We start from the raw sequence: 27449 nt of genomic DNA, 5'->3' as shown, positions 1-27449 counted from the left end.
GGACTTGCTAAATCAGACAAGGTGATTTTCTGGTTTTGTTTTCTCATTTTCACTCTAATAGTTGTGGTCAACTTATGATGTCAATTACAGGTCTCTCTCCTCTTTTTAAGTGGGAGAACTTGCACATTTGATGGCTGACATAATACTTTTTTCCCCACTGTACCTCCAATTAGAAATGTAGTATAGCTTTCATCATGTCCAGGCATTGCAGGACCTTAGGTATCTATGGTTACGACCACTAGCAACTAGCTGTCACTAAATCTGTGGTCGAAATCATGGATATCTAAGGTCCTGCAATTCCTGCACATGAGGCGAGACCTAGCGAATCAGAAAAACTATACTGCATTTCTAATTGAAGGTATTTGTTAATATTATTGTTATTACACCTGCTACATATTGGGATAGGATCTTGGAGATGATAATACCCCTTTAAGTGCGATAAACATGCAAAGGAGTAGGAAATCAGGAAGGGGTAAACACTTTTTCACCCATCTGTATGTAAAGACCGGTAGCAGCTGAGCCGGCGGTGTTGAATTGATTCCATAACTCCCCAAATAATATCCCACAGAGGTCTGGAGTTGGAATGATGCTCAAAATCAAAGTGGAAAATGAAGTTACAGGCTGATCCAACTTCAGTGGAAATGCTTAAAGACAAGGAAATGATGCTCAGTAGTGTGTGTGGCTTCCACATGCCTGTATGACCTCCCTACAACTCCTGGGCATGCTCCTGATGAGGCAGCAGATGGTCTCCTGAGGGATCTCTTCCCAGACCCGAACTAAAGCATCCGCCAACTCCTGGACAGTCTGTGGTGCAACGTGACATTGGTGGATGGTGCAAGACATGATGTCCCAGATGTGTTCAATCGGATTCAGGTCTTGGGAACAGGCGTGCCAGTCGATAGCTTCAATGCCTTCATCTTGCAGGAACTGCTGACACACTCCAGCCACATGAGGGCTGGCATTGTCCTGCATTAGGAGGAACCCAGGGCCCAACCGCACCAGCAAATGGTCTAACAAGGGGTCTGAGGATCTCATCTCGGTACCTATTGGCAGTCGGGCTACCTCTGGCGAGCATATGGAGGGCTCTGCAGCCCGCCAAAGAAATGCAACCCCACAACATTACTGACCTACTGCCAAACCGGTCATGCTGAAGGATGTTGCAGGCAGCAGATCGCTCTCTATGGCGTCTCCAGACTCTGTCACATGTGCTCAGTGTGAACCTGCTTTCATCTGTGAAGAGCACCAGGGCGCCAGTGGCGAATTTGCCAGTCCTGGTGTTCTGTGGCAAATGCCAAGCGTCCTGCACGGTTTTGGGCTGTGAGCACAACCCATATCTGTGGACGTCGGGCACTCAGACCATCCTCATGGAGTCGGTTTCTAACCGTTTGTGCAGACACATGCATATTTGTAGCCTGCTGGAGGTAATTTTGCAGGGCTCTGGCACTGCTCCTTCTGTTCCTCCTTGAACAAAGGCTGAGGTAGCGGTCCTGCTGCTAGGTTGTTGCCCTCCTACAACCCCCTCCACGTCACCTGGTGTACTGACCTGTCTCCTCATAGCACCTGCAGCCTCTGGACACTACGCTGACGGATACAGCAAACCTTCTTGCCACAGCTCGCATTGATGTGCCATCCTGGATGAGCTACACTACCTGAGCCACTTCTGTTGGTTGTAGAGTCCGTCTCATGCTACCACGAGTGTGAAAGCACAACCAACATTCAAAAGTGACCAAAACATCAGCCAGAAAGAATTGGTACTGAGATTTGGTCTGTGATCCCCACGTGCACAACCACTCCTTCATTGAGTGTGTCTTGACAATTGCCAATAATTTCCATCTGTTGTCTATTCCATTAGCACAACAGCATGTGAAAGTGATTGTCAAACAGTGTTGCTTCCTAAGTGGACAGTTAGTTCAGTTAGTTCTGTTGGTTAAGTGTTCCCTTTATTTTTTTTGAGATATATATATATATATATATATATATATATATATATATATATATATATATATATATATATATATATATATATATATATATATATATATATATATATATATATATATATATATATATATATATATACACACAGTGGGGCAAAAAAGTATTTAGTCAGTCAGCAATAGTGCAAGTTCCACCACTTAAAAAGATGAGAGGCGTCTGTAATTTACATCATAGGTAGACCTCAACTATGGGAGACAAACTGAGGAAAAAAAAATCCAGAAAATCACATTGTCTGTTTTTTTTATCATTTTATTTGCATATTATGGTGGAAAACAAGTATTTGGTCAGAAACAAAATTTCATCGCAATACTTTGTAATACATCCTTTGTTGGCAATGACAGAGGTCAAACGTTTTCTGTAAGTCTTCACAAGGTTGCCACACACTGTTGTTGGTATGTTGGCCCATTCCTCCATGCAGATCTCCTCTAGAGCAGTGATGTTTTTGGCTTTTCGCTTGGCAACACGGACTTTCAACTCCCTCCAAAGCTTTTCTATAGGTTTGAGATCTGGAGACTGGCTAGGCCACTCCAGGACCTTGAAATGCTTCTTACGAAGCCACTCCTTCGTTGCCCTGGCGGTGTGCTTTGGATCATTGTCATGTTGAAAGACCCAGCCACGTTTCATCTTCAATGCCCTTGCTGATGGAAGGAGGTTTGCACTCAAAATCTCACGATACATGGCCCCATTCATTCTTTCATGTACCCGGATCATTCGTCCTGGCCCCTTTGCAGAGAAACAGCCCCAAAGCATGATGTTTCCACCACCATGCTTTACAGTAGGTATGGTGTTTGATGGATGCAACTCAGTATTCTTTTTCCTCCAAACACGACAAGTTGTGTTTCTACCAAACAGTTCCAGTTTGGTTTCATCAGACCATAGGACATTCTCCCAAAACTCCTCTGGATCATCCAAATGCTCTCTAGCAAACTTCAGACTGGCCCGGACATGTACTGGCTTAAGCAGTGGGACACGTCTGGCACTGCAGGATCTGAGTCCATGGTGGCGTAGTGTGTTACTTATGGTAGGCCTTGTTACATTGGTCCCAGCTCTCTGCAGTTCATTCACTAGGTCCCCCCGCGTGGTTCTGGGATTTTTGCTCACCGTTCTTGTGATCATTGTGACCCCACGGGGTGGGATTTTGCGTGGAGCCCCAGATCGAGGGAGATTATCAGTGGTCTTGAATGTCTTCCATTTTCTAATTATTGCTCCCACTGTTGATTTCTTCACTCCAAGCTGGTTGGCTATTGCAGATTCAGTCTTCCCAGCCTGGTGCAGGGCTACAATTTTGTTTCTGGTGTCCTTTGACAGCTCTTTGGTCTTCACCATAGTGGAGTTTGGAGTCAGACTGTTTGAGGGTGTGCACAGGTGTCTTTTTATACTGATAACAAGTTTAAACAGGTGCCATTACTACAGGTAATGAGAAGAAGTTACAGGTCTGTGAGAGCCAGAAATCTTGATTGTTTGTTTCTGACCAAATACTTATTTTCCACCATAATATGCAAATAAAATGATAAAAAAACAGACAATGTGATTTTCTGGATTTTTTTTTCTCAGTTTGTCTCCCATAGTTGAGGTCTACCTATGATGTAAATTACAGACGCCTCTGATCTTTTTAAGTGGTGGAACTTGCACTATTGCTGACTGACTAAATACTTTTTTGCCCCACTGTATATATATATATATATATATATATATATATATATATATATATATATATATATATATATATATATATATATATATATATATATATATATATATAATTTTTTATTTTTTTTATTTTTTTTTGCTTATGTTATCCATGGAGACATTTTGAAGAACTGTCTATTATTCATTATGGAAGTATGAATGTTATGTCTGCAATAAATGTATTTGCTTCTAAATATTGTACTGACAGATGGCAGAATGTTCATTCTCAATAACATTCTTCGGGGAGGGTTACAGTCGGGGTATAGACCCACAACAGGGGAAACCCAATGTGAAAATCTGCACACAGGTTTCAGGACCAGGTAAATTTTTCTCTTCTTTGTCAAACTGAACTTCTAGTAAACTAATTTAAATTATCTCAAAGTTGTTATTTTCTGAAATAGAATTTTCTTAGTATTTTTCCAAACATTGCTTTTCAGAAGCTGGATATGTTGCTACCCCAATAGCCATGGTTCAAGCCGGAATGACTATTCTAAAGGAGCCAGAATCTCTTCCAAAAAGGTACGTGTAATAGTCGAATACAAATTGCTTACTTATCTAATCTAATCTAATCGTGGGTGCAAAGCCTTTTGGGCATACAGTATATCACAAAAATGAGTACACCCCACACATTTTTGTAAATATTTTATTATATCTTTTCATGGGACAACACTAAAGATATGGCACTTTAATAATGCAATGTAAAGAAGTCAGTGTACAGCTTGTATAACAGTGTAAATTTGTGCGCCCTATTAATAACTCAACACACAGCCGTTCATGACTAAACCGCTGGCAACAAAAATAAGTACACCTCTATAATAAAAATGCCCAAATTGTGCCCAAAGTGTCAAGATTTTGTGCAGCCACCATTATTTTCAAGCACTGCCTTAACGCTCTTGGGCATGGAGTTCACTAGAGCTTCACAGATTGCCACTAGAATCTTCTCCCATTTCTCCATGACGACATCACGGAGCTGGTGGATGTTATTGCGCTCTTCCACCTTCTGTTTGAGGTAGCCCCACAGTTGCTCAGTAGGGTTTAAGTCTGGAAACATGCTTTGCCATTCCAGCACCTTTACACTCAGTTTCTTTAATAAGGCAATGGTCATCTTGGAGGTGTGTTTGGGGATGTTATTAGTGATGAGCGAATATACTCGTTACTCGAGATTTCCCAAGCACGTTCGGGTGTCCTCCGAGTATTTGTAAGTGCTCAGAGATTTAGTTTTCCTTGCAGCAGTTGAATGATTTACATCTGTTAGCCACCTTGAATACATGTGGGGATTCCCTAGCAACCAGGCAATTCCCACATGTACTTATGCTGGCTAGTAGCTGTAAATCATTCAGCTGCGGCGAAGAAAACTAAATCTCCGAGCACTTCCAGTTACTCGGAGGACACCCGAGCGTGCTCGGGAAATCTCGAGTAATGAGTATATTCGCTCATCACTAGTTGTTATCATATTCATAGTATCACAGTTATTAAGGTTGAACATAGTAACATAGTTATTAAGGTTGAAGGAAGACTTTAAGTCCATATAGTTCAACCCATAGACTAACCTAACATGCCCTAACATGTTGATCCAGGGGAAGGCAAAAAAAAACCATGCGGCAAAGAGTAAGCTCCACATTGGGGAAAAAAAATCCTTCTCGACTCCACATACGGCAATCAGACTAGTTCCCTGGATCAACGCCCTATCAAGGAATCTAGTATATATAACCTGTTACATTATACTTTTCAAGAAAGGCATCCAGTCCCCTCTTAAATTTAACTAATGAATCACTCATTACAACATCATACGGCAGAAAGTTCCATAGTCTCACTGCTCTTACAGTAAAGAACCCACGTCTATTGTTATGCTTAAACGTTTTTTCCTCCAGACGTAGAGGATACCTCCTTGTCCCTGTCTCAGGTCTATGATTAAAAAGATCATCAGAAAGGTCTTTGTACTGTCCTCTCATATATTTATACATTAAAATAAGATCACCCCTTAGTCTTCGTTTTTCCAAACTAAATAGCCCCAAGTGTAATAACCTATCTTGGTATTGCAGACCCCCCAGTCCTCTAATAACCTTGGTCGCTCTTCTCTGCACCCGCTCTAGTTCAGCTATGTCTTTCTTATACACCGGAGACCAGAACTGTACACAGTATTCTAAGTGTGGTCAAACTAGTGACTTGTATAGAGGTAAAATTATGTTCTCCTCATGAGCATCTATGCCTCTTTTAATGCATCCCATTATTTTATTTGCCTTTGTAGCAGCTGCCTGACACTGGCCACTAAATATGAGTTTGTCATCCACCCATACACTCAGGTCTTTTTCATTGACAGTTTTGCCCAGAGTTTTAGAATTAAGCACATAGTTATACATCTTATTACTTCTACCCAAGTGCATGACCTTACATTTATCCCCATTAAAGCTCATTTGCCATTTATCAGCCCAAGCTTCTACTTTACATAAATCATCCTGTAATATAAAATTGTCCTCCCCTGTATTGATTACCCTGCAGAGTTTAGTGTCATCTGCAAATATTGAAATTCTACTCTGAATGCCCCCTACAAGGTCATTAATAAATATGTTAAAAAGAAGAGGGCCCAATACTGACCTCTGTGGTACCCCACTGCTAATCGCGACCCAGTCCGATTGTGCTCCATTAATAACCACCCTTTATTTCCTATCCCTGAGCCAGCTCTTAACCCTCTTACACATATTTTCCCCTATCCCCATTATTCCCAATTTATGTATCAACCTTTTGTGTGGCACCATATCAAAAGCTTTGGAAAAGTCCATATACACTACGTCCACTGGGTTCCATTGGTCCAGTCCGGAACTTACCTCTTCATAGAAATTGATCAGATTTGTCTGACATGAACGGTCCCTAGTAAACCCATGCTGATATTGGGTCATGAGGTTATTCCTCTTCAGATACTCCAGCATAGCATCCCTTAGAATACCCTCCAGGATTTTACCCACAGTAGAGGTTAAGCTTATTGGCCTATAATTTCCGAGTTCAGTTTTTGTCCCCTTTTTGAATGTTGGCACCACATTTGCTATACGCCAGTCCTGTGGTATAGACCCTGTTATTATGGAGTCTTTAAAGATTAAAAATAATGGTCTATCAATGACTGTACTTAATTTCTGCAGTACTCGGGGGTGTATCCCATCCAGGCCCGGAGATTTGTCAAATTTAGTGATTTTTAGACGCCGCCGTACTTCCTGCTGGGTTAAGCAGTTGACATTTAATGGGGAATTTTTGTTATCACTGATCATATTGTCTGCCATGAGATTTTCTTGTGTTGGAATACTACTACCCTGTGGCTCAGTTTCTGAAGGGAGGGAATCATGCTCTGCTTCAATATGTCACAGTATCACAGTACATGTTGGTATTCATTGTTTCCTCAGTGAACTGTAGCTCCCCAAAGTCGGTAGCGCTCATGCAGCCCAAAACCTTGACACTCCCACCACCATGCTTGACTGTAGGCAAGACACACTTGTCTTTGTACTCCTCACCTTGTTGCCGACATACACTCTAAAGACCATCTGAATCAAACAAGTTTCTCTTGGCTTACTGGAACCATGTGCTTGGTCTGCTTGTCAAACTGTGTTTTCTTGTTCATCATCTTTAGAACAGGCTTCCTTCAAGGACGACAGCCATGCAGGCCAATTTGATGCAGTGTGCAGAGTATGGTCTGAGCAATGACAGGCTGACCCTCACACGTTTAACCTCTGCAGCAATGCTGCAAGCACTCATACGTCTACAGTGTTTCCGTAAAGTCATGGTGCACTTTTATAATTTACATTTTGGCGCCCTTTATCTGGTCCAATCATATCAGACCTGTTTATGAGGAGAGATAACAAGAACCAATCAAGCGACACAAACTCATTTAAGCTGTAGCTGCGCCCCCAGTCAGATTAACCCCTGATAAACTGAACTCTGATCAATATACTGCCAGGTCTGTAATATTATGCAACCACGAGCTTATGCCAGCCGTGTGGTTTTCCATGCCAGTCGAGATGTGTACAGTACAGAGGAAAGTTCAGTGTGTTCTGTGGCTCGCTAAATTCGAATCCGTGTCCAAAGTGCTATGTGAATATTGGCACATTTATAACGCTGCGCCACCACATAGGAATAACATTACTCGGTGGGATAAGCAGTTGAAGGAAACCGGCAGTTTGGTGGAGAAACCTCGTTCTACTAGGCCATCAGTCAGTGACGAGTCTGTAGAGGCTATACGGCAGAGGTCCCCAACGTTTCTGACCTTGAGAGCCACATTCAGCTCTGAGAGAGGGTTGCGAGCCACATCCAGCCTTGAGAGAGGGTTGCGAGCCACATTCAGCTCACGCCCCCCTCACAGTAGTGGCAACCAAAGCCCCCATTACAGGCATAATGGTAACCAAAGCTTTTCCACAAAAATCAATCACCCCAAAGCAGTATACAAAGATCCAGGGGTTTCTACAATACCGCCCATTCAGTATTCTCCAATAAAGCACTCCCAAGACCCTGTCACATCCATCTTTAAACACCTCCTCTGACAGATGGTGTCATCTTGTCTTCAGCGTACCATAATTAAATCATCTCAAAACCCCTAAGACCAGGATATGTGCATCCAGATCTGCTCTTCTGTGTAGGGCTGCTCACAAAATTAACCATTTCCAGATGTGCTCTTCATACCTGTTTGTTAGAAATGGGGCTAATGCACTAAGCTGACAGACAGCCGCGGGCCACATGTGGCTCCCGAGCTACAGGTTGGGGACCCCTGCTATACGGGATAGCTACCTAAGGAGCCCTAAAAAATCTGTGCATGCTTGTGCTTGAGAATTACACCTAAACAAGACTACAGAGACAGAAATGTCTCTGTTTTACGGGGTACAAATTGCGGCTGTTGCACGCTATCAAACCAGCGGATAGACCCAAACGACGCGCTTTTGCTACAGATATGCTTCATGGGATCGGCAATGATGCAAGATTTTTGCAGAAGATTGTGTTTAGCGATGAGGCGACCTTCCATATCTTTGGACATGTTCATTGCCATAACCTCCAAATATGGGCTGCTGAACATCCTCATGCCTATGCTGAGCATGAACGTAACCCCCCCTAAAGTGAACGTGTGGCCTGATGCATAAGGTGATGGGCCCATTTTTTTTTTTGCGGAGCTGTCTGTGACGGCAAACACGTATAATGACATGTTGGAATTGTACGCAGTGCCACAATTTCCAGAATGTGTCACCCTTCAACAGGACTTTTTTTTCATCAGTGTTTTGGATTAAAATATAACTTTTAATATATAAATTTTTTAAAAATTCAAGAAATTTGCCAAACAATTCTTCACCACATAAAAAAGTGCAAGGTGCATAAGACATACAACACTAAAATACGTGGAGTGCATATAACTATTGGGGCATTAGTCACACTCACCCCCTATATGCAGAGGAAGGGCTGATCCTTAAACCCATTCTTATATGACATATACTATGTACTGGTACTCTATTTGTGCGGTCAGCTTATTATGGACAATCATCAGCCACCCTGTATTCCGTACACACAGTCCAGATGTACACAGCACTGATAGTTATACATACAGACTATATCCTATATCCATATTGTCAGGGCCATACGTCTGCCACATATGAGATTAATCCTTAAGTCCATTCCTATATGACATATATTATATACAGGTACTCTATTTATATCATCAGCTTTTGATGGGCAGTTAACAGCCAAACGGTATTACCCTTATTGTATCCTCCACATAATATAAATGTACACAACAGCTAGTAGTTACTCATACAGACTATATCCTATATCCATATTAACAGGACCATCTGTTGGCCACATATGAGATCCTCTCCCACAACCGAATGTCCCTTAGGATCAATATGCAGTAACATGGGGGGTCATCAAACGTTAGCAGTATTCAATCCCAGGTAGAGCAATCTGTTCATGTATCAAATCTTGCTCATGCATCTTAATTGCTCCTACCATTCTCCTTCACAGCATGGAGGGGATTGTAATAACATACATATTTCGCATGAATGGCAAATTTGGAAAGATCTCACCCATGTAGGTGTCGTTTTCATAAACGCCCTTTATTCCATACACAGTAGTGGATACTTCCTCCCCTGTTCCCTACGCGTTTCATTTTCCTCATCAGGGGATAACCTTGGGGTCAGTATAATTGTGCCATCAAGAAGAGGCTGTCTATTGCGCTACGGCGCTCCTCCACACTACGCCACCTTTGTTTGTCAGTTTCTGGATAGAACATCCCCCCCCAGCAGTGGATAGGCAGGGGTTCTGTCAAGCCATGGCCACCACGATCCCCGGATCTTCTGCCCTTACGCTTTTACTTGTGAGGTTATGTGAAGCAACATGTGTACATTGAACGTATCAACGATAGTAATCACTTAAAACAGAGAATCACAGACGTTATTCAATCTGTTACACCAGACGTCCTTACCCGTGTGTGGCAAAAACTTCACTATCGTTTGGATATGTGTAGGGCAACAAATGGAGCACACATCGAACTGCACTGAATGGGTATGAAACTGGGAGAGTGTTTCTTTTATTTGGAGCAGATTTTACATTTCTATGGTTTTTTTGTTGCTTTCTAGTGACTGGTCAAAAGTGCACCATGACTTTACGGACACACTGTATCTTGAAAAGACAACTTTTGAATGTGATGCTGAGCACGTGCACTCCACTTCTTTTGGTTGACCATGGCGAGGCCTGTTCCGAGTAGAACCTGTGTTGTTAAACTGTTGTACGATCTTGACCACTGAGCTGCAGCACAGTTTCAGGGTGTTGGCAATGTTCTTATAGCCTAGGCCATCTTTATGTAGAGCAACGATTCTTTTTTTTCATATCCTCAGAGTTCTTTGCCATGAGGTGCCATGTTGATCCTACAGTGATGAGTATAAGCGAGTGTGAGGGCGATAGCACCAGATTTCACTCCTGCTCCCCATTCACAACTGAGACCTTGTAACACTAAGTCACATGACATCGGTGAGAGAAAATGGCTAATTGGGCACAATTCAGCTATTTTCACTTAGGGGTGTACTCTCTTTTGTTGCCAGCAGTGTAGACATTAATGGTTGTTAGGTTTTTGAGAGAGAACACCAAATTTAGACTGTTATACAAGCTGTACACTGATTACTTTACATTGCATCAAACTGTCATATCTTCAGTGTTGTCCCATGAAAAAATATAAAATATTTACAAAAATGTGAGGGGTGTCCTCACTTTTGTATTATACTGTATACACAAGTTGTCCACTATAATATAGTAAAAGAAAGGACCAGCACCCCAAATATTTGAGCAAAAGTTGACTTTTATTGGCCCATGTGGCGATATTTCATTTGCCACATGGGCTAATAAAAATCTAGCTTTTGCACAATTACCGTAATTGAAGTGCTGATTCCTTTTTTCTACTACATTTATCTACATTTTTTTTTTCCATTTTGTAGAATCCTCTTTTTAATTTATATTGTTTAATCCATTAAAGGGGTTGTCTCGGCTTATGATATCAATTTTCTATCAATATCTTCACTGCAACTTGGCTCCCATTCACTTCAATGGGAGCAGAGATGCAATTCCATGAATTTCATACCCATTTGCCCATTGATCTACTTTCCTTAATATTGAAATTGGAAAACCAAGACTGAAAAGTTGTAAAATTATGAAAATCCCGGGATCATGAGACTCCTTAATAATATGCAAATGATGAAAGAATGGAGACAAGATTTTTCAAAACATCTTTATTTGGTGTAGAGTATGAGCACCACATGCAAAAATACATGCACTTCCACGCCTTGGCTTGCTATTAATGGTTGTCTGAGAATTATTTTGCCACAACGAATGCCCATGGGCATGTAAAATATTCAAGATCCACTGGTGGCAGCTCCCTTTGCAATTGTCTCCTATGGAGCCCATTCAGGGTGTTATTGGTTGGCAAGTCCAGAGACACTGCAGGCTATGGTAGTATGTTTAGGCCATGCAGTTTTCTCACAGTAACACAAACAATATGTGGCTTAGTGTAATGTGGAATAATTGCACCTGGTACAATACACTTTGGATGTCTGTACCACCGAGCTATTTGTGTACCTGGAATAAACACTAGAGCAGCCTGGTTACCATACTGTATATTATGCCACCCCACAGCATAATCCCGGGAGTCGGACTGATATGATGTTGCCTCGTGAAGGCCTCTTCAAGGTATTGCCCACTTGGTCTCTAGATGGAGCCATGAAGTTGGAATTGAGGCACACCCTCTTTGGTGATTAGCCTCGATTTTTGTCTTGGCCAGAGATTGGTCTGGTGGTGATGTGGGCAAAGCCATGAAGTTGCCTTCACAAGACAACTACTTCCGTGATAACGGGGTGAGGTGGCATAATGTACTGTACCCCAACTGCCTACATTCTAGGTACACTGACAGCTCGACATTACATTAGTTTGGTGGTGAAACCAGTAGTACCGCCAATGTGTCCCAGGAGCCATTTTTCAACACCTAATTCAATGACTGCTCAACATTGAAATTCCAGGATCAAGATTGAAGAGTGTGTATCAATGACGTATCCTGCGGATAAGGTCTTCAAGTTCATAAGCCTGGGTAACCCCTATTATGCTTTTTGTACAAGATTCAGCATTTTTCACATGTACATAGTGAGGTTCCTCATCAACGTCTATAAACCAAGTTGTACGTCTGAACAGTTTTGCTGCATTTCCTGCATTATTGTTTATTCATGGTGTAATCTGTATTTTAATAAATATAAATGTATATAATTTATTTTTATTTTTTTTCTTCCAGTGGAGGAGTGTACACTCCAGGAGCAGCATTTTCCAAAACCAAGTTGATTGACCGACTGAACAAGTCTGGCATTCATTTTACTGTTGTTAGCCAGATGGAGTAATACATTCCACTATAACTACCTGCATGACAAGCTGGTTCAGCACTTAATAAGATATATTTTTCAAATGAAAATAAATTGCGTTAATAAAACATTCTGTGTAAAATGAGAATTGTTACAATGTTTTTCATTAATAAATAACAGTCTATACTAAAAGGGTATTCTCAAAGTATGAAATTGGTATAGTTGGAGAGCATTAAAGGAAATGGAAAAAGCTATTTCATTGTAAACTTATCAGCTTTCATTCTCCTGTTGTGAGTTTTTTTTATCTTGCATAATGTACAGCTTGATGCCAAGGACATCAACCACCAGAGGCTGGCTGAGCATGTACAGTAGTTACGTTCCAGTAGAGGGGTTAACTCTGAATATACCAGCCAACTCTCCCCATCCCCTTGAATTTCTATACAGAAAATATCTTCTTTATCCTTCCTACCAGCCCGTGACCGATTATGTCATGCAAAATCACAATCACCTGGGCCACCACCAGCAGCAGTTTCCAGAGCTGTTCTTGTACTTGCTTTCACTTTCCAAGCCCTATTTTTGCTTAAAGTGGTAACAGATTCCAGATCAAGCAATAATAGACCATTAATGTGCCCCTATAGCCAGCAGAAACTCAATAGACTAAGCTGCTGAAGCAGAATTGTCACGCAAGGAAATGTGCGCCCTTTCCCCCACAATCCCAACAGTAAGGAAGCAAAAACCTGTGCAGCAGGGTGTTGCTGAACACACAAGTTCCGAAAAACTTTACATTAAGTAGTTTATGGCTAGTTCAGAAATAGCATGCTCCTATTTTGGTTAAAGAAGACCTTGCACCAAGTTTTTTTCACATTGAACTGGACACACAATATGGCTGCAGAGCAGAATAAAACATGTTTTGTCTTTTCTCGGCTCTCCATAGCGGATATTAAAAATCAAAGTATCTGGCCCCTAATGAATTAAGTTCAAGTGGATGTTATAAGTGGGGTCATGTACTTCATTCCCCCCTGTATGATGCTGACTATTCATAAGCGGGTAGCAACACTCAAAAGAAAAAAAAACGTGTTTCCTACACAACTTAGAACAGGTTTCTCACTGTGTGAGATGTTGTGACACAGACCTGATCTCCTGGTCTAACCTCCTACATGAGTCAGGGTGGGACCATGCAGCTGAGGTGTATTACATCTTTCCTCCTTTCATAGCACTGTCAGCTCTGCTATACTTCCCCCCTTTTCCCACACTTCCTTTCAGGAGCTGAGAGATTAAAGTGTCAGTATCATACTTATGTCTGTTGTGCTCAACTGATCTCGTTTGTCAGATGTAATGGTGGTCTGATCTCACAGCAAAGCAACTTGCCTGTTCTGGACTTCAGGAATCAGGACTACTCCTTAGGCCTCCTTTTCACACGTTCATGTCTCCGGTACATGTAGCGACAGTTTTCACACGTACACACGTAGACCCATTCAAATGAATGGGTCTGTGCATGTCAGTGTGTTTCCACGGACCGTGTGTCCATGGGCAAAACACACTGACATGTCGGTTTTTTACCATCAACACAGACGACAAAACGTCCTGCACAAGTGCACATGGAGAACACACATTGATGTCCTCCGTGTGACAAACATCGGCACCAGGGAAGAAGCACTACAATAAGGGCTGTTCCCTGGCTGCAGGTGCTGAAGCCGGCTCTAATCATTCCCCCCTGCTCTGCAGCAGAGCAGAGGAGAGTGATGAGTGTTATATTAAAGTCCCAACGACAGCAGGTGGGGGCTTTTGGGACTCTTACCCCCATCATCCGATACCTGCTACCGCTAATAAGTGACAGTAGGTGCGGATGATCGGGGTATTCCAGAGCCGCCGCCTGCGATCTAAGAAAATAAATTAATGAAAAACCTGACGCGGGTTCCCACCTATTTTCTTTAACTAACCAGACAAAACTCACAGCTGGGGGCTGCAACCCTCAGCTGTCAGCAAGGTTGGTTATCAAGAATAGAGGGGTCCCCACTCTGTTTTTTCAATTATTTAAATAAATAATTTAAAAACCGGCGTAGGGTCCTCCCCATTTTTGACAACCAGTTTTGCTAAAGCTCACAGCTGGGGGCTGCTATTCTCAAACTGGTAAGGGGCCATTGATATAGGCCCCCCAGCCTAAAAACAGCAGCCCGCAGCTGCCTAGAAAAGGCACATCTATTAGATGCACCTATTTTGGAGCTTTGCCCAGCTCTTTCCACTTGCCCTGTAGCAGTGGCAAGTGAGATAAAGGTGACATCAACCCCACAAATATTCAGGTGACATCAAGCCCACGGATTAGTAATGGAGTGGTGTCTATAAGACTAGATTACTAATCCTATTGTTATTTGTTAAACAAAGACACAGCCAGAATAAAATCCTTTATTTGTAAAAAATATACACAGACTCTTTAATGTTTTAAATTAAACCCTACATACTGCAACCCCTAATTCCCCGACAAACTCGATCTCCTGTAATAAGAGTAAAATAATAACCCATACCTTTCCGTCATTGTGTCCCATTCTATAATGTCTTGGGGCTAAATAGTTTTCAACCAAGACGGTGCTGGCTGAAAACTACTGATGAATGAGATGCTGAGAGCGCAGCATCATTCACCAGCGATGACATCATCACCGACTTTTTCCCCATGGTCCTGAGGTCAACGCAGTTCAGCCCGGCCTCGATGATGTCACTGCTGCTTGTCAGATGCTTATGTGATACTCTTCAGTGCAGAGTATTGGTGATCTGACACCATACAGTGATGTCCCAGGATGGGACAATGTAAAAAAAATTATATTAAAAAATGTAAAAATATTTTTTAACCCCTATATCCCCGAGGGTGGTTTGCACGTTAATGACCAGGACAATTTTTACAATTGACCACTGTCCCTTTATGAGGTAATAACTCTGGAACGCTTCAATGGATTCTGGTGATTCTGAGAATTGTTTTCTTGTGGCATATTGTACTTCATGATAGTGATAACATTTATTTGATATGATTTGTGTTTATTTGTGCAAAAAAATTGAAATTTGGCAAAAATTTAGAAAATGTTGCAATTTTCCAAGTTTTAATTTTTATGCCCTTAAATTACAGAGATCTCTCACGCAAAGTACTTAATAAATAACATTTCCCACATGTCTGCTTTACATCAGCACAATTTTGGCACCAAATTTTTTTCTTGTTAGGAAGTTATAAGGGTTAAAAGATGACCAGCGATTTCTCATTTTTACACTTTTTTTTTTTTTTTAAGGGACCACATCACATTTGAAGTCACTTTGAAGGGTCTATATGACAGAAATTCTAAAAGGGTCTATATGACACCATTCTAAAAACTGCACCCCCTCGAGGTGCTCAAAACCACATTCAAGAAGTTTAACCCTTCAGATGCTTCACAGGAATTTTTGGAATGTGGAAAAAATGCAACATTGTAACTTTTTTCCCCAAAAAATTTACTACAGGTCCAAAAATGTTTATTTCGACAAGGGTAACAGGAAAAAATGGACCCCAAAATTTGTTGTGTAATTTCTCTTGAGTGCGCCCATACCCAAAATGAGGGAGAAAACCACTGTTTGGGCGCACAGCAGAGCTCGGAAGGCAAGGAGCGCCATTTGACTATAAGCAAAATTTGCTGGAACAATTGGCGGACACCATGTCATGTTTGAAGAGCCTCTAATGTGCCCAAACAGTGAAAATCCTTCATAAGTGACACCATTTTGGAGACTAGACCCCTCAGGGAACTGATCTATTTGTGTGGTGAGCACATTGAACCCTCAGGTACTTCACAGAAGTTTATAACGTTGAGCCGTAAAAATAAAAAAAATCAAATTTTCCTCACAAAAATGTTTTTAGCACAAAATATTGCATGTTCATGAGGGTAACAGGAGAAACTGCACCATACAATTTGTTGTGCAATTTCTCCTGAATACGCCGATACCCCATATAATGGAGCACGGCAGGGCTTGGAAGGGAAGGAGCGCCATTTGACTTTTTGAATGTAAAATTTGCTGGAATCATTAGTGGACATCATGTCCCATTTGGAAAGCCCCTGAGGTAAATAGTGGGAATTGGTCCCTTTCTCCCTCCGTAGCTTCTCTAAGCCAGTCACGTGTATCTACACGTGACCGTGACGTCACGTAAGGTCCTGCTAATGCAGAGAACCTAACGGCTGAAACTAGCAGCGCTACCTCACCGCACGGAGGAAGCGGGCGCAGGGCACTCTGCTTCCGGCTGGGGCAGTGTCCACAGCTCGCTCCTCAGAAGGCATCGCTCAAGATCTACTGCGGTTGCAACAAGGTGCAAAAGATCGTCTGAAGGACTAGAGACATTATACCAGTATTACATCTACATCAGGTATTTGCCGTGCACGCATCTTCCCCTGCTCAGCTAAAGTACCTCAGACTGCTATTGTACTAGATTCTAATAGACATCAGACACGTCCCATTAGTTCTTATTGTTTATTACGTTAACTAGTTAGTCTATTTTTGGTCCTCCTAGTGGATTTTTTATCTACTTCCAGCACGAGTAACATAACATATTTTTTTAATTCTCATTCCCACTTGGTACAGACGTGGTACTGTACCTATACTCGCTGCAGGACACACCTGGTTTGAAGCGCTACTGGTATTTATACAAATAGTGGAAACCGCCTGAAGTGACTCCATTTAGGAAAATAGACCATTCAATGAATGTATTTAGATGCATGGTGAGCACCTTGAACCCCCAGATGGTTCACAGAAGTTTACAATGGTGAGCCGTGAAAATAATAAAATCACATTTTCCTCACAAAAAATGTTGTTTTAGCCCCAAGTTCTTAATTTTTTCTACAGGCTAATAGAACATTTTTTTTACAACAAACTGAGGTCCATTTTTCCCTGAGTGTGCCAATACCCTACATGTAGTCGGGAAATATTTTTCAGGTACAGTGCAAAGCTCAGAAAGCAAGGAGCACCAGATATTACTGTTATGGTTTGCAGGTACTATGACCCACTGGGAGAGCCGATGAGGTGCCAGAATAGCAGAATATATAATATATAATGAATTTATCTAGAGGTGCAGTGATCATATTGACACCATGGGTGTGTCACAGAATTTTATACCATTTAGCAGTGAAGAAAAATAACTACATTTTACCATCAAAATTTAGTTTTAGCCCCATATTTAACATTGTCACACAAGAAGTGGGTTCAAATGGCACCAAAATTTGTCCCAAAATTTCTACTGAATGTGGCAATGGCCTATATGTGGCTGTACAGTACTACTTAGCCATACGGAGAGACTCTGGAGGAACGGAGCGCTATTTGCCTCCTGGAGTGCAGATTTTCCTAGAATAGTTTGCGGACTCTATATACAGGGCCCTAAGTGCTAGAAAAACAGAATACCCCTCAAGTGACCCCATTTTTGAAATTATACTCCTTTGGGAAATTGTCTACAGGTGTAGTGCTGATTTTGACTCCATGGGTATTTTCCAGAAACAAGCAGCAATGAATGTTGCCAAGTGCAAACTGCCGCTGTAGTGACCAGAACGTTGTAGTGACCAGTACGTTGCAGTCACCAGTACGATATGCTCAGCTCATACATCTGGAGGCATGCACCCGTAAGTTAGGCAGGCTTTCATCTCTTCAGAAATGCCAAACACGGAAGCTATATGTGGTTTAGGGCTCAGAAGGGATTGTGACATTTGGATTTGCGAGCACAGAATTTGCTGGATTTCTTTTGGCAGGTGAGGAGCCTTTTCGCTTTTCCAGAGCCTTTGTACTACCAGTAATTGAAAGCTTCCGTTAACAGTTGACACACCTGAGTGAGGACTTGCTTTTTTGTGGATTGCGTTAAAACTTATATTGGTAACATTTTACATAACGTTTGGGATCACATTTATCTGGCGCTCTTTGCTGAGCACTTCCTTTGGGGTTTCCATCTAAATCTCTGAGTGACGTGATTCAGATGAAACCCCCACGGGATCCATTCACTATAATGAGGCAGATTTAAAACAAAACTATCTGTTTTAATCTACTCTGCAACCATTGTTACCTCCTGTGCCCAGCTCAGCATGAAAAATTTGGTGAATGGAACTCCTTAACTTCTTATTGTTAATTTATTATATAAACATTCTTTTGTTTTATAGGGATTGTCTCACAACCATAGCTTATCACCTATCCAAAGGATAGGAGATAAATGTCTGAGTTCTAATGATCCAGCCACATTAAACATAACAAATATAGAGATTGGGGACCTATGTCTCTTTGCATATGAAACAATGCTATTCTCCGTTATCACCATCAGAAATAACTGCCTTCTGCAATTCTATAGATAAAAGGACAAATGGCTGCTCGTAAGCTTGACCACCACTTTTTCAAACTTATTGGGATCATGTGGATCGGTGTTGGAGAGCATTTGCTGGGCTTTTATTACGTTATGATGTCTGTATCGTCTAATACAACCCCTGGCAAAAATTATGTAGTCACCGCCTTGGAGGATGTTTATTCAGTTGTTTAATTTTACAAAACAAGAGAACGGAGTACAAAAATCCCAAAACTCATAATATCTAAAAGCAGTATATATTTTATTATTACAATAAAAAAATGACAATAATTTAGCAATCAAATCGTTACAATAATACATATAGTGCAGGAGAAATGTGGAGGAGAGAAACTGTTGGTACGCTAGTTGGTATGGGGGAACCTAATACATCCTAAGCGAGGAATATAAGGTAAATACCGATAATGGGAACATAGGAGGGAATAGAAATCTCTGTTCACAACAGAGTAGTAAGGCGCATAAGTGTGCAAACGTTATACCTCCGTGTTATTGCCCAATCATAATGCTACCCAAGCTTACCCATGTAATAGGCGACAGGTTCTCCCAGTTCCTCCAGCGGCCCCCTGACGCACATTTCGCAGTCAGCTTTTTCAAAGAGGGTTACTACTGGCCACTCTTTGCCTGTATATATAGTGCCCAGACTGGAAATCATACTGACAATATCGGCGCAGGCGCACCTGAGACCCGGCGCCGACTCCCCTTCAGCCGTCATGGCTGCGCCTGCATATAGGCATTTTGGATGTACCACGGATCTGATCCCAGCGGCTTGAAGGTGAGGGGGATTGATAAAATCCATGGGGGTGTTAGGGGTGGTAATCTAAATCAGCTGCTAGCAAAGCATGAGTGCAGGTGGATCGTCACCATAGATACCGTCGCCCCCAAGGGACTAAATGAAAAATTGAGCTTTGCCCCCTTTCTTTGAGGCTTATGTCTAATAGCATTGGAATATCTATGGGTACTAATGCCTATTTCCACCACCTCTTTGTCCCCTGTAGTGTGACATTTTCTGATAAATGTATGCGTTTTGCATTTTTGGTATTACCATCTTTATATTATGCTTCGGTCTTCATTCCTCTCCTTGTTTTTAGAGATTTCCTCCATTTTTATTTGATATGTTTTTAATTATTGTCTGTTCTTTCTTCTTTTTTAGTAATTACAGCACTGTTTGAATTATCGTGCTCCGTCTCGTTTGTGACTGTGTGTTTCTTTGGCTGCCTCGGTTCACCTTCATCACCTCTATGATAGTATGGGAATGGAAAGGACTTTTCATCGGCGGATCATTTTATGGACTTCTGATGTATTGTGATGATTGTACACTCACTGGCCACTTTATTAGGTACACCTGTCCAACTTCTTGTTAACACTTAATTTCTAATCAGCCAATCACATGGCGGCAACTCAGTGCATTTAGGCATGTAGACATGGTCAAGACAATCTCCTGCAGTTCAAACCGAGCATCAGTATGGGGAAGAAAGGTGATTTGAGTGCCTTTGAACGTGGCATGGTTGTTGGTGCCAGAAGGGCTGGTCTGAGTATTTCAGAAACTGCTGATCTACTGGGATTTTCACGCACAACCATCTCTAGGGTTTACAGAGAATGGTCCGAAAAAGAAAAAAAAAACAAGTGAGCGGCAGTTCTGTGGGCGGAAATGCCTTGTTGATGCCAGAGGTCAGAGGAGAATGGGCAGACTGGTTCGAGCTGATAGAAAGGCAACAGTGACTCAAATCGCCACCCGTTACAACCAAGGTAGGCCTAAGAGCATCTCTGAACGCACAGTGCGTCGAACTTTGAGGCAGATGGGCTACAGCAGCAGAAGACCACACCGGGTACCACTCCTTTCAGCTAAGAACAGGAAACTGAGGCTACAATTTGTACAAGCTCATCGAAATTGGACAGTAGAAGATTGGAAAAACGTTGCTTGGTCTGATGAGTCTCGATTTCTGCTGCGACATTCGGATGGTAGGGTCAGAATTTGGCGTAAACAACATGAAAGCATGGATCCATCCTGCCTTGTATGGAGCATCTTTGGGATGTGCAGCCGACAAATCTGCGGCAACTGTGTGATGCCATCATGTCAATATGGACCAAAATCTCTGAGGAATGCTTCCAGCACCTTGTTGAATCTATGCCACGAAGAATTGAGGCAGTTCTGAAGGCAAAAGGGGGTCCAACCCATTACTAGCATGGCGTACCTAATAAAGTGGCCGGTGAGTGTATATATTAGTATGTTACACCATATTCACTTTAGTATTGCACAAGCACGCATGCACTTTAGTATTCTTTTCTATATAATGTTAATCATTCATTTAGATAACATATTAATTTATTCTGCTGGCGTTCATCAACACCATGACACTTATATACTTATCACTGCACTACTTGGGGAAATTTCCATTATCCCCGGCAATATAGCGGCCTCCATGGTCTTTAACAAGATGGCCGCTGACTGTGCGCATGCGCCCCTTGGACTCAAATGGTTTACGATTCCCCGACGACTATCACTGCTGGCTGCGCACGCATATTATATGACGTCACTCGGCGGAATTCCGCCCTATGCAGGCGCAGCCATGACGGCTGAAGGGGAGTCGGCGCCGGGTCTCAGGTGCACCTGCGCCGATATTGTCAGTATGATTTCTGGTCTGGGCACTATATATAAAGGCAAAGAGCGCCCAGTAGTTAACCCTCTTTGAAAAAGCTGACTGCGAAACGTGCGTCAGGGGGCCGCTGGAGGAACTGGGAGAACCTGTCGCCTATTACATGGGTAAGCTTGGGTAGCATTATGATTGGGATATAACATGGAGGTATAACGCTTGCACACTTATGCGCTTTACTACTCTGTTGTGAACATAGATTTCTTTTCCCTCCTATGTTCCCATTATCGGTATTTACCTTATATTCCTCACTCAAGATGTATTAGGTTCGCCCATACCATATAGCGTATCAACAGTTTCTCTCCTCCACATTTCTCCTGCTCTAGATGTATTATTGTAATGATTTGATTGCTAAATTATTGTCATTGGTTTTATTATAATAATAAAATATATACTGCTTTTAGATATTATGAGTTTTGGGATTTTTGTACTCTGTTCTCTTGTTTAGTATGTATTTTGGAGTTTCCCTGTGGGTCCTATTGATGTGGACAGTAATAGTGGGGGAGTGACACCTCTCTGCTCCCAGCCATTAACTCATTTTATGTCTTATGGTTTCTGCATACCAGGATGGGGATGAAGGGACCATGCATACCAGGATGGTGATGGACGCCATGCATAGCAGGATAGGGATGAGGGGGCCATGCATACCAGGAAGGGGATGAGGGGGCTATGCATACCAGGATAGGGATGGGGATGGGGATGGGAACCATGCATAACAGGATAGGGATGGGGATGGGTGCCATGCATACCAGGATAGAGATGAGGGGTAGGATGGGGATGAAGGGACCATGCATACTTGGATGGGTATTATGGCCGCCATGCATACCAGGATGGGGATGGGTGCCATGCATGCCAGCATTGGAATGAGGGGGCCATGCATACCTAACTGACCGGACATTCAGCGTCTCCCACTCACACACCACCTCCTCACCTCGCCCCCTATCTGTCAGAGTCCCGCAAGGTTCAGTTCTAGGGCCCCTGCTCTTCTCCATCTACACCTTTGGCCTGGGACAGCTCATAGAATCTCACGGTTTTCAGTATCATCTCTATGCTGACGACACACAGATTTACATCCTTTCCACTTCCTGCCGCCTTCAACTCAAAAATATTTCATGGATCTGTACATTCCTAAACCAAGAATCTAATCCATGCCCTCATCATCTCCCGCCTCGACTACTGTAACCTCCTGCTCTGTGGCCTCTGCTCTAACACTCTCGCACCCCTCCAATCTATTCTAAACTCTGCTGCACAACTAATCCACCTGTCCCCCTACTATTCCCCGGCCTCTCCCCTCTGTCAATCCCTTCACGGGCTCCCCATTACCCAGAGACTCCAGTACAAAAGCCTAACCATGACAAGCAAAACCATCCACAACCTGTCTCCTCCATACATCTGTGACCTCATCTCCCAGTACTTTCCTGCACGCAACCTCCGATCCTCACAAGCTCTCCTTCTCTACTCCCCTCTTATCTCCTCTTCCCACAATCGCATACAAGATTTCTCTCGTGCATCACTCCTACTCTTGAACGCTCTACCACAACACATTAGACTCTCGCCTACCATCGAAACCTTCAAAAAGAATTTGAAGACCCACCTCTTCCGACAAGCCTACAACCTGCAGTAACCACCGATCGACCAAACCGCTGCACGACCAGCTCTAGCCTCACCTACTGTATCCTCACCCATCCCTTGTAGATTGTGAGCCATCGCAGGCAGGGTCCTCTCTCGTCCTGTACCAGTTGTGACTTGTACTGTTCAAGATTGTTTTTTATTATGTATACCCCTCCTTACATGTAACGCTCCATGGAATAAATGGCGCTATAATAATAATAAATAATAGTAATAGGGATGAGGGTACCATGCATACTCGGATGGGGATGAAGAGACCATGCATATGACGATGGGGATGGGTGCCATACATACCAGGATAGGGATGGGGATGGGTGCCATGCATACCAGGATAGGGATGAGTGGGTCATACATACCAGGATGGGAATGAGGGGGCCATGCATACCAGGATAGGGATGATGGGGCCATGCATACCAGGATAGGGATGAGGATGGGCCCCATGCATACCAGGATATGGATGGGGATTGATGCCATGCATACCAGGATAGGGATGAGGGGGCCATGCATACTAGGATGGGGATAAGGAGACCATGCATACCAGTATAGGGATGAGGGGGCTGTGCATACCAGGATTGGGATGAGGGGACCTAGCATAACCAGGATGGTGATGAGGGGCCATGCATACCAGGATGGGGATGAAGGGACCATGCATACCAGGATTGAGTTGAGTGGACCATGTATACCTGGATTGGGGACATATATCAGGATGGGGGATATTAGTACAGAATTTACCACATTTTTGCTTCACTTTTTTTTTTCTATTTTCCTACTTTAAAATCTAGGGACATACCTACGATATGAGGATCTGGATTGGGACATGACTAGAATATGGTGACCTGGATGGGGACATGACTACAATATGGGGACATATCTACAATATGAGTGCACATTTGTTATCATCACATCCATAACGACCCAAGCTCTAAATTTTTTTTAAAAAAACACAGCAAACATGTTCAAAAGGTGTATAGAAAAAATGTCACTTTGTCCTTTAAAGAGTGCGCTCCCCAAATTCTAAATTTTTCGATATGCCGCCCATACACCCAGCCGAGTTTGAGCCCCCTGCCCTAACTCATGGTAGAGTACAAAGGCTTCTATTGCGCACATAGAAAAATGTAAACTAAATTTCTGACTCCAATTTTTTTTTATAACAACCACAAAAGACAACAATTAAATTGTGAATATTTCATATGTATGAGATGTGTGTTTTTGTTTGGTTGGTTTTCTTTTTATGATGGGCATTCATTCAGACTGGAGACTTTTTAGATTTTCACACATTGTGCTCTTATCAATAGAGAAAATGATTTTTGAAATGTGTCTGTCACTCACAAAATTTCCAAGTAAAATGCCAACTAAGGTAAAGTTTGCTTGAATACCACAGGGTTAACTACTGCTGGAACCAACATCTTGTCTTTTTTTCTTTACAATGGCAGCCACGTCATTTTTCAGTTTGTAGATACAAGATTCCAGTTGTTGCCAAAAGTCTTTAAACATTTGTGATTGCTTCTCTGTAAAAAGTCGCAAGAGATGAATGTTCTCTTCCTCCTAATAAAATAAAATATATACATGCTTTACAAAGTTACACCAACTTGAAGAATTTTTGTATTTTTTAGTATATACTAGTTTTTAGTGGTGGTCACAAACCTTCAAGAACTGCAAAGTCCATCTGCAAAAGAACAATTCTTATTAACTTGCACCTTTTAGTAAAGTCTGTTTTCTGCACGTTTGGCAATAATTATTTGCTGGACATCTTCAAGTTTTTTTGTACGGTTATTAAAAAAATCTCGATTGGTGAAGCAGCTGAAAACTTAAAACCCTGCCCACAATCACAGACATTGAAAAAAAAAAAAAGAAAACATAAAATATGAAAAAAACTCCAAAACTAGGTGAGCGTGCAAGTTATTTACTGGAACAATTTGATGGGTACAGAGAAAAGTGGCATAGCGTAAAATGCATTGCTAAAATATGGCAGACATTTGTGATAAAAGATAACTTAATAGGTGGCATAACATTAGTAGACTGGTTTTTTTAAAGGTGCTCCAAATTGGTCAAACAGCAGGAGTCAGTGTGATAAATGTATCCCTATCTAAAAATGACACTATTGATAAATCTGCCTGATTTTCCTAACAGCACTTACCTATGGGCATAGAGTTGACATGGCACAAATGTGATTGTTAGTAGATATTCTGGCATTTTGATAAAATCACTGTTTTATCTGCTGCACATCTAGCAGCTATCTGAATGTTGAGCTCTGTATAATCCCGACCACATCACTGATTGGCAGCTTTCTGTCTATGCAGTGTACACCGAAAGCTGCCAGTCAGTGGAAGGGGCGGGTTATACAGAGCTCATGAATAGGGAGGACTACATATCAGAGGTTTTACTAGTCCTTTAGTAATGACATCTTGACTTTATCAAAACTGCAACAAGCAGCCCAGTAAATGACGCATCACCGGAGTCTGTGTCTCTGCCTCTCCATTATGCTGCTCTCAGATTAGTTAACAAAAATCTGGTGACAGATTGCTTTTATTTGCCTTACTGTGCCTGTGGCAAGGGGGCAGAATGCAGGTGATATAACTAAAAGATCACGGGTTCACATCTAGACGTCAAGGAGCACTGACACTTTTCCTGTAGATGAAGTAGTACAGCTGTTAGATGGATTGAGTAGTATCAAATGTTAGTACTGGATTGTGTAGTAAGTGCTATTTTTTTAATGGTTTCAACACTACAATTAATTAATACTAATTATTGATATGGTTTCAGTCAGTATATATATATATATATATATATATATATATATATATATATATATATATATATCCCTTACTTTCATGGAGTTAGCAGAAGGTCATTGAAGTTTTTAATGTCATTCACATGGTCAAGTGAACAGGGAATGCAAATGACCGGTCATTTAGTTATTATCTAAACAAAGGCCAGAGATGTTATCCTGCTAATTATATATTTAAATGGAGGCTGTTAAGTTTACAGAACACATACCATGGTAGATCAAAGGTTTTAACTGAGATACATTAAGGCCATGTGCACACGTTCGGTATTTTTCACGTTTTTTTGCGTTTTTTCGCTATAAAAACGTGATAAAAACGCGAAAAAAACGCTAATCTATGCCTCCTATTATTTACAGTGTATTCCGCATTTTTTGTGCAAATGTTGCATTTTTTTCCACGAAAAAATCGCATCGCGGAAAAAAAAGCAACGTGTTCATTAAAATGCGGAATTGCGGGGATTCCGCACACCTAGGAGTGCATTGATCTGCTTACTTCCCGCACGGGGCTGTGCACACCATGTGGGAAGTAAGCAGATTATGTGCGGTTGGTACCCAGGGTGGAGGAGAGGAGACTCTCCTCCACGGACTGGGCACCATATAATTGGTCAAAAAAAAAGAATTAAAATTAAAAAATAGTCATATACTCACCTTCGATGGCCCCCGGAGTGTTCCCGCCTCTCACCGCTGCATGCTGCCGCTTCGGTTCCTAAAGATGGTGTGGTTCAGGACCTGCGATGACGTCGCTGTCTTATGATTGGTCGCGAGACCGGTCATATGACCGCTCACGTGACCGCGACGTCATCGAAGGTCCTGAACCACACCATCTATAGGAACGGACGCCGCTGAGGATATCGGCTGTCTGCAGAGGGTGAGTATAACCATTTTTTTAATTTTTTTTATTATTTTTAAACATTCGATCTTTTACTATAGATGCTGCATAAGCAGCATCTATAGTAAAAAGTTGGTCACACTTGTCAAACACTATGTTTGACAAGTGTGACCAACCTGTCAGTCAGTTTTCCAAGCGATGCTACAGATCGCTTGAAAAACTTTAGCATTCTGCAAGCTAATTACGCTTGCAAAATGCTAAAAAAAACGCGGAAAAAAAAGGGGAAAAACCCCCCCAAAAAAATGCGGATTTCTTGCAGAAAATTTCCGGTTTTCTTCAGGAAATTTCTGCAAGAAATCCTGACGTGTGCACATACCCTGAGAGTTTAACATATAAAAGAGGACTGAACTTTTAGAGGGGGGACACACATGCAACAGAGATGGGAGATACAGAGACAGACAGCCTGATGACTTCTACAATAATAATGTAATGTATGAATAATGCTTGTTTTGATACACATGTATTTATTTTACTGTATTTTGTTTAATCTTAGCATTTATTAAGTAAATTCATTTTAAATTACTCAATTCTCGTGTGAGCATGTTCTTATTCATCACAATTCTTGAATCCGTTACAAAACATGGACTCCAACATGTTTATTGGCCACGGCCAATGA

The 27449-nt window shown here is 41.9% G+C and overlaps 1 protein-coding gene across 1 annotated transcript in view; it reads left to right on the top strand.

Annotated features, from left to right (window-relative positions):
* The window catches only part of LOC143804800 (saccharopine dehydrogenase-like oxidoreductase), a 105683-nt gene extending 92993 nt beyond the window's left edge, over positions 1-12690 (top strand). The window contains exons 10-12 of the mRNA XM_077283256.1: positions 3896-4007; positions 4125-4206; positions 12479-12690. Coding sequence (XP_077139371.1) covers positions 3896-4007; positions 4125-4206; positions 12479-12581 — 297 coding nt within the window. The 3' untranslated portion in view covers positions 12582-12690. The remainder of the gene's footprint in view (positions 1-3895; positions 4008-4124; positions 4207-12478) is intronic.
* The last annotated feature ends 14759 nt before the right edge of the window (positions 12691-27449 follow it).

Source organism: Ranitomeya variabilis, chromosome 2 (assembly GCF_051348905.1).
Source record: "Ranitomeya variabilis isolate aRanVar5 chromosome 2, aRanVar5.hap1, whole genome shotgun sequence".
NCBI classification, from domain to species: domain Eukaryota; kingdom Metazoa; phylum Chordata; class Amphibia; order Anura; family Dendrobatidae; genus Ranitomeya; species Ranitomeya variabilis.
This window is presented reverse-complemented; position numbering and strand designations above follow the sequence as displayed.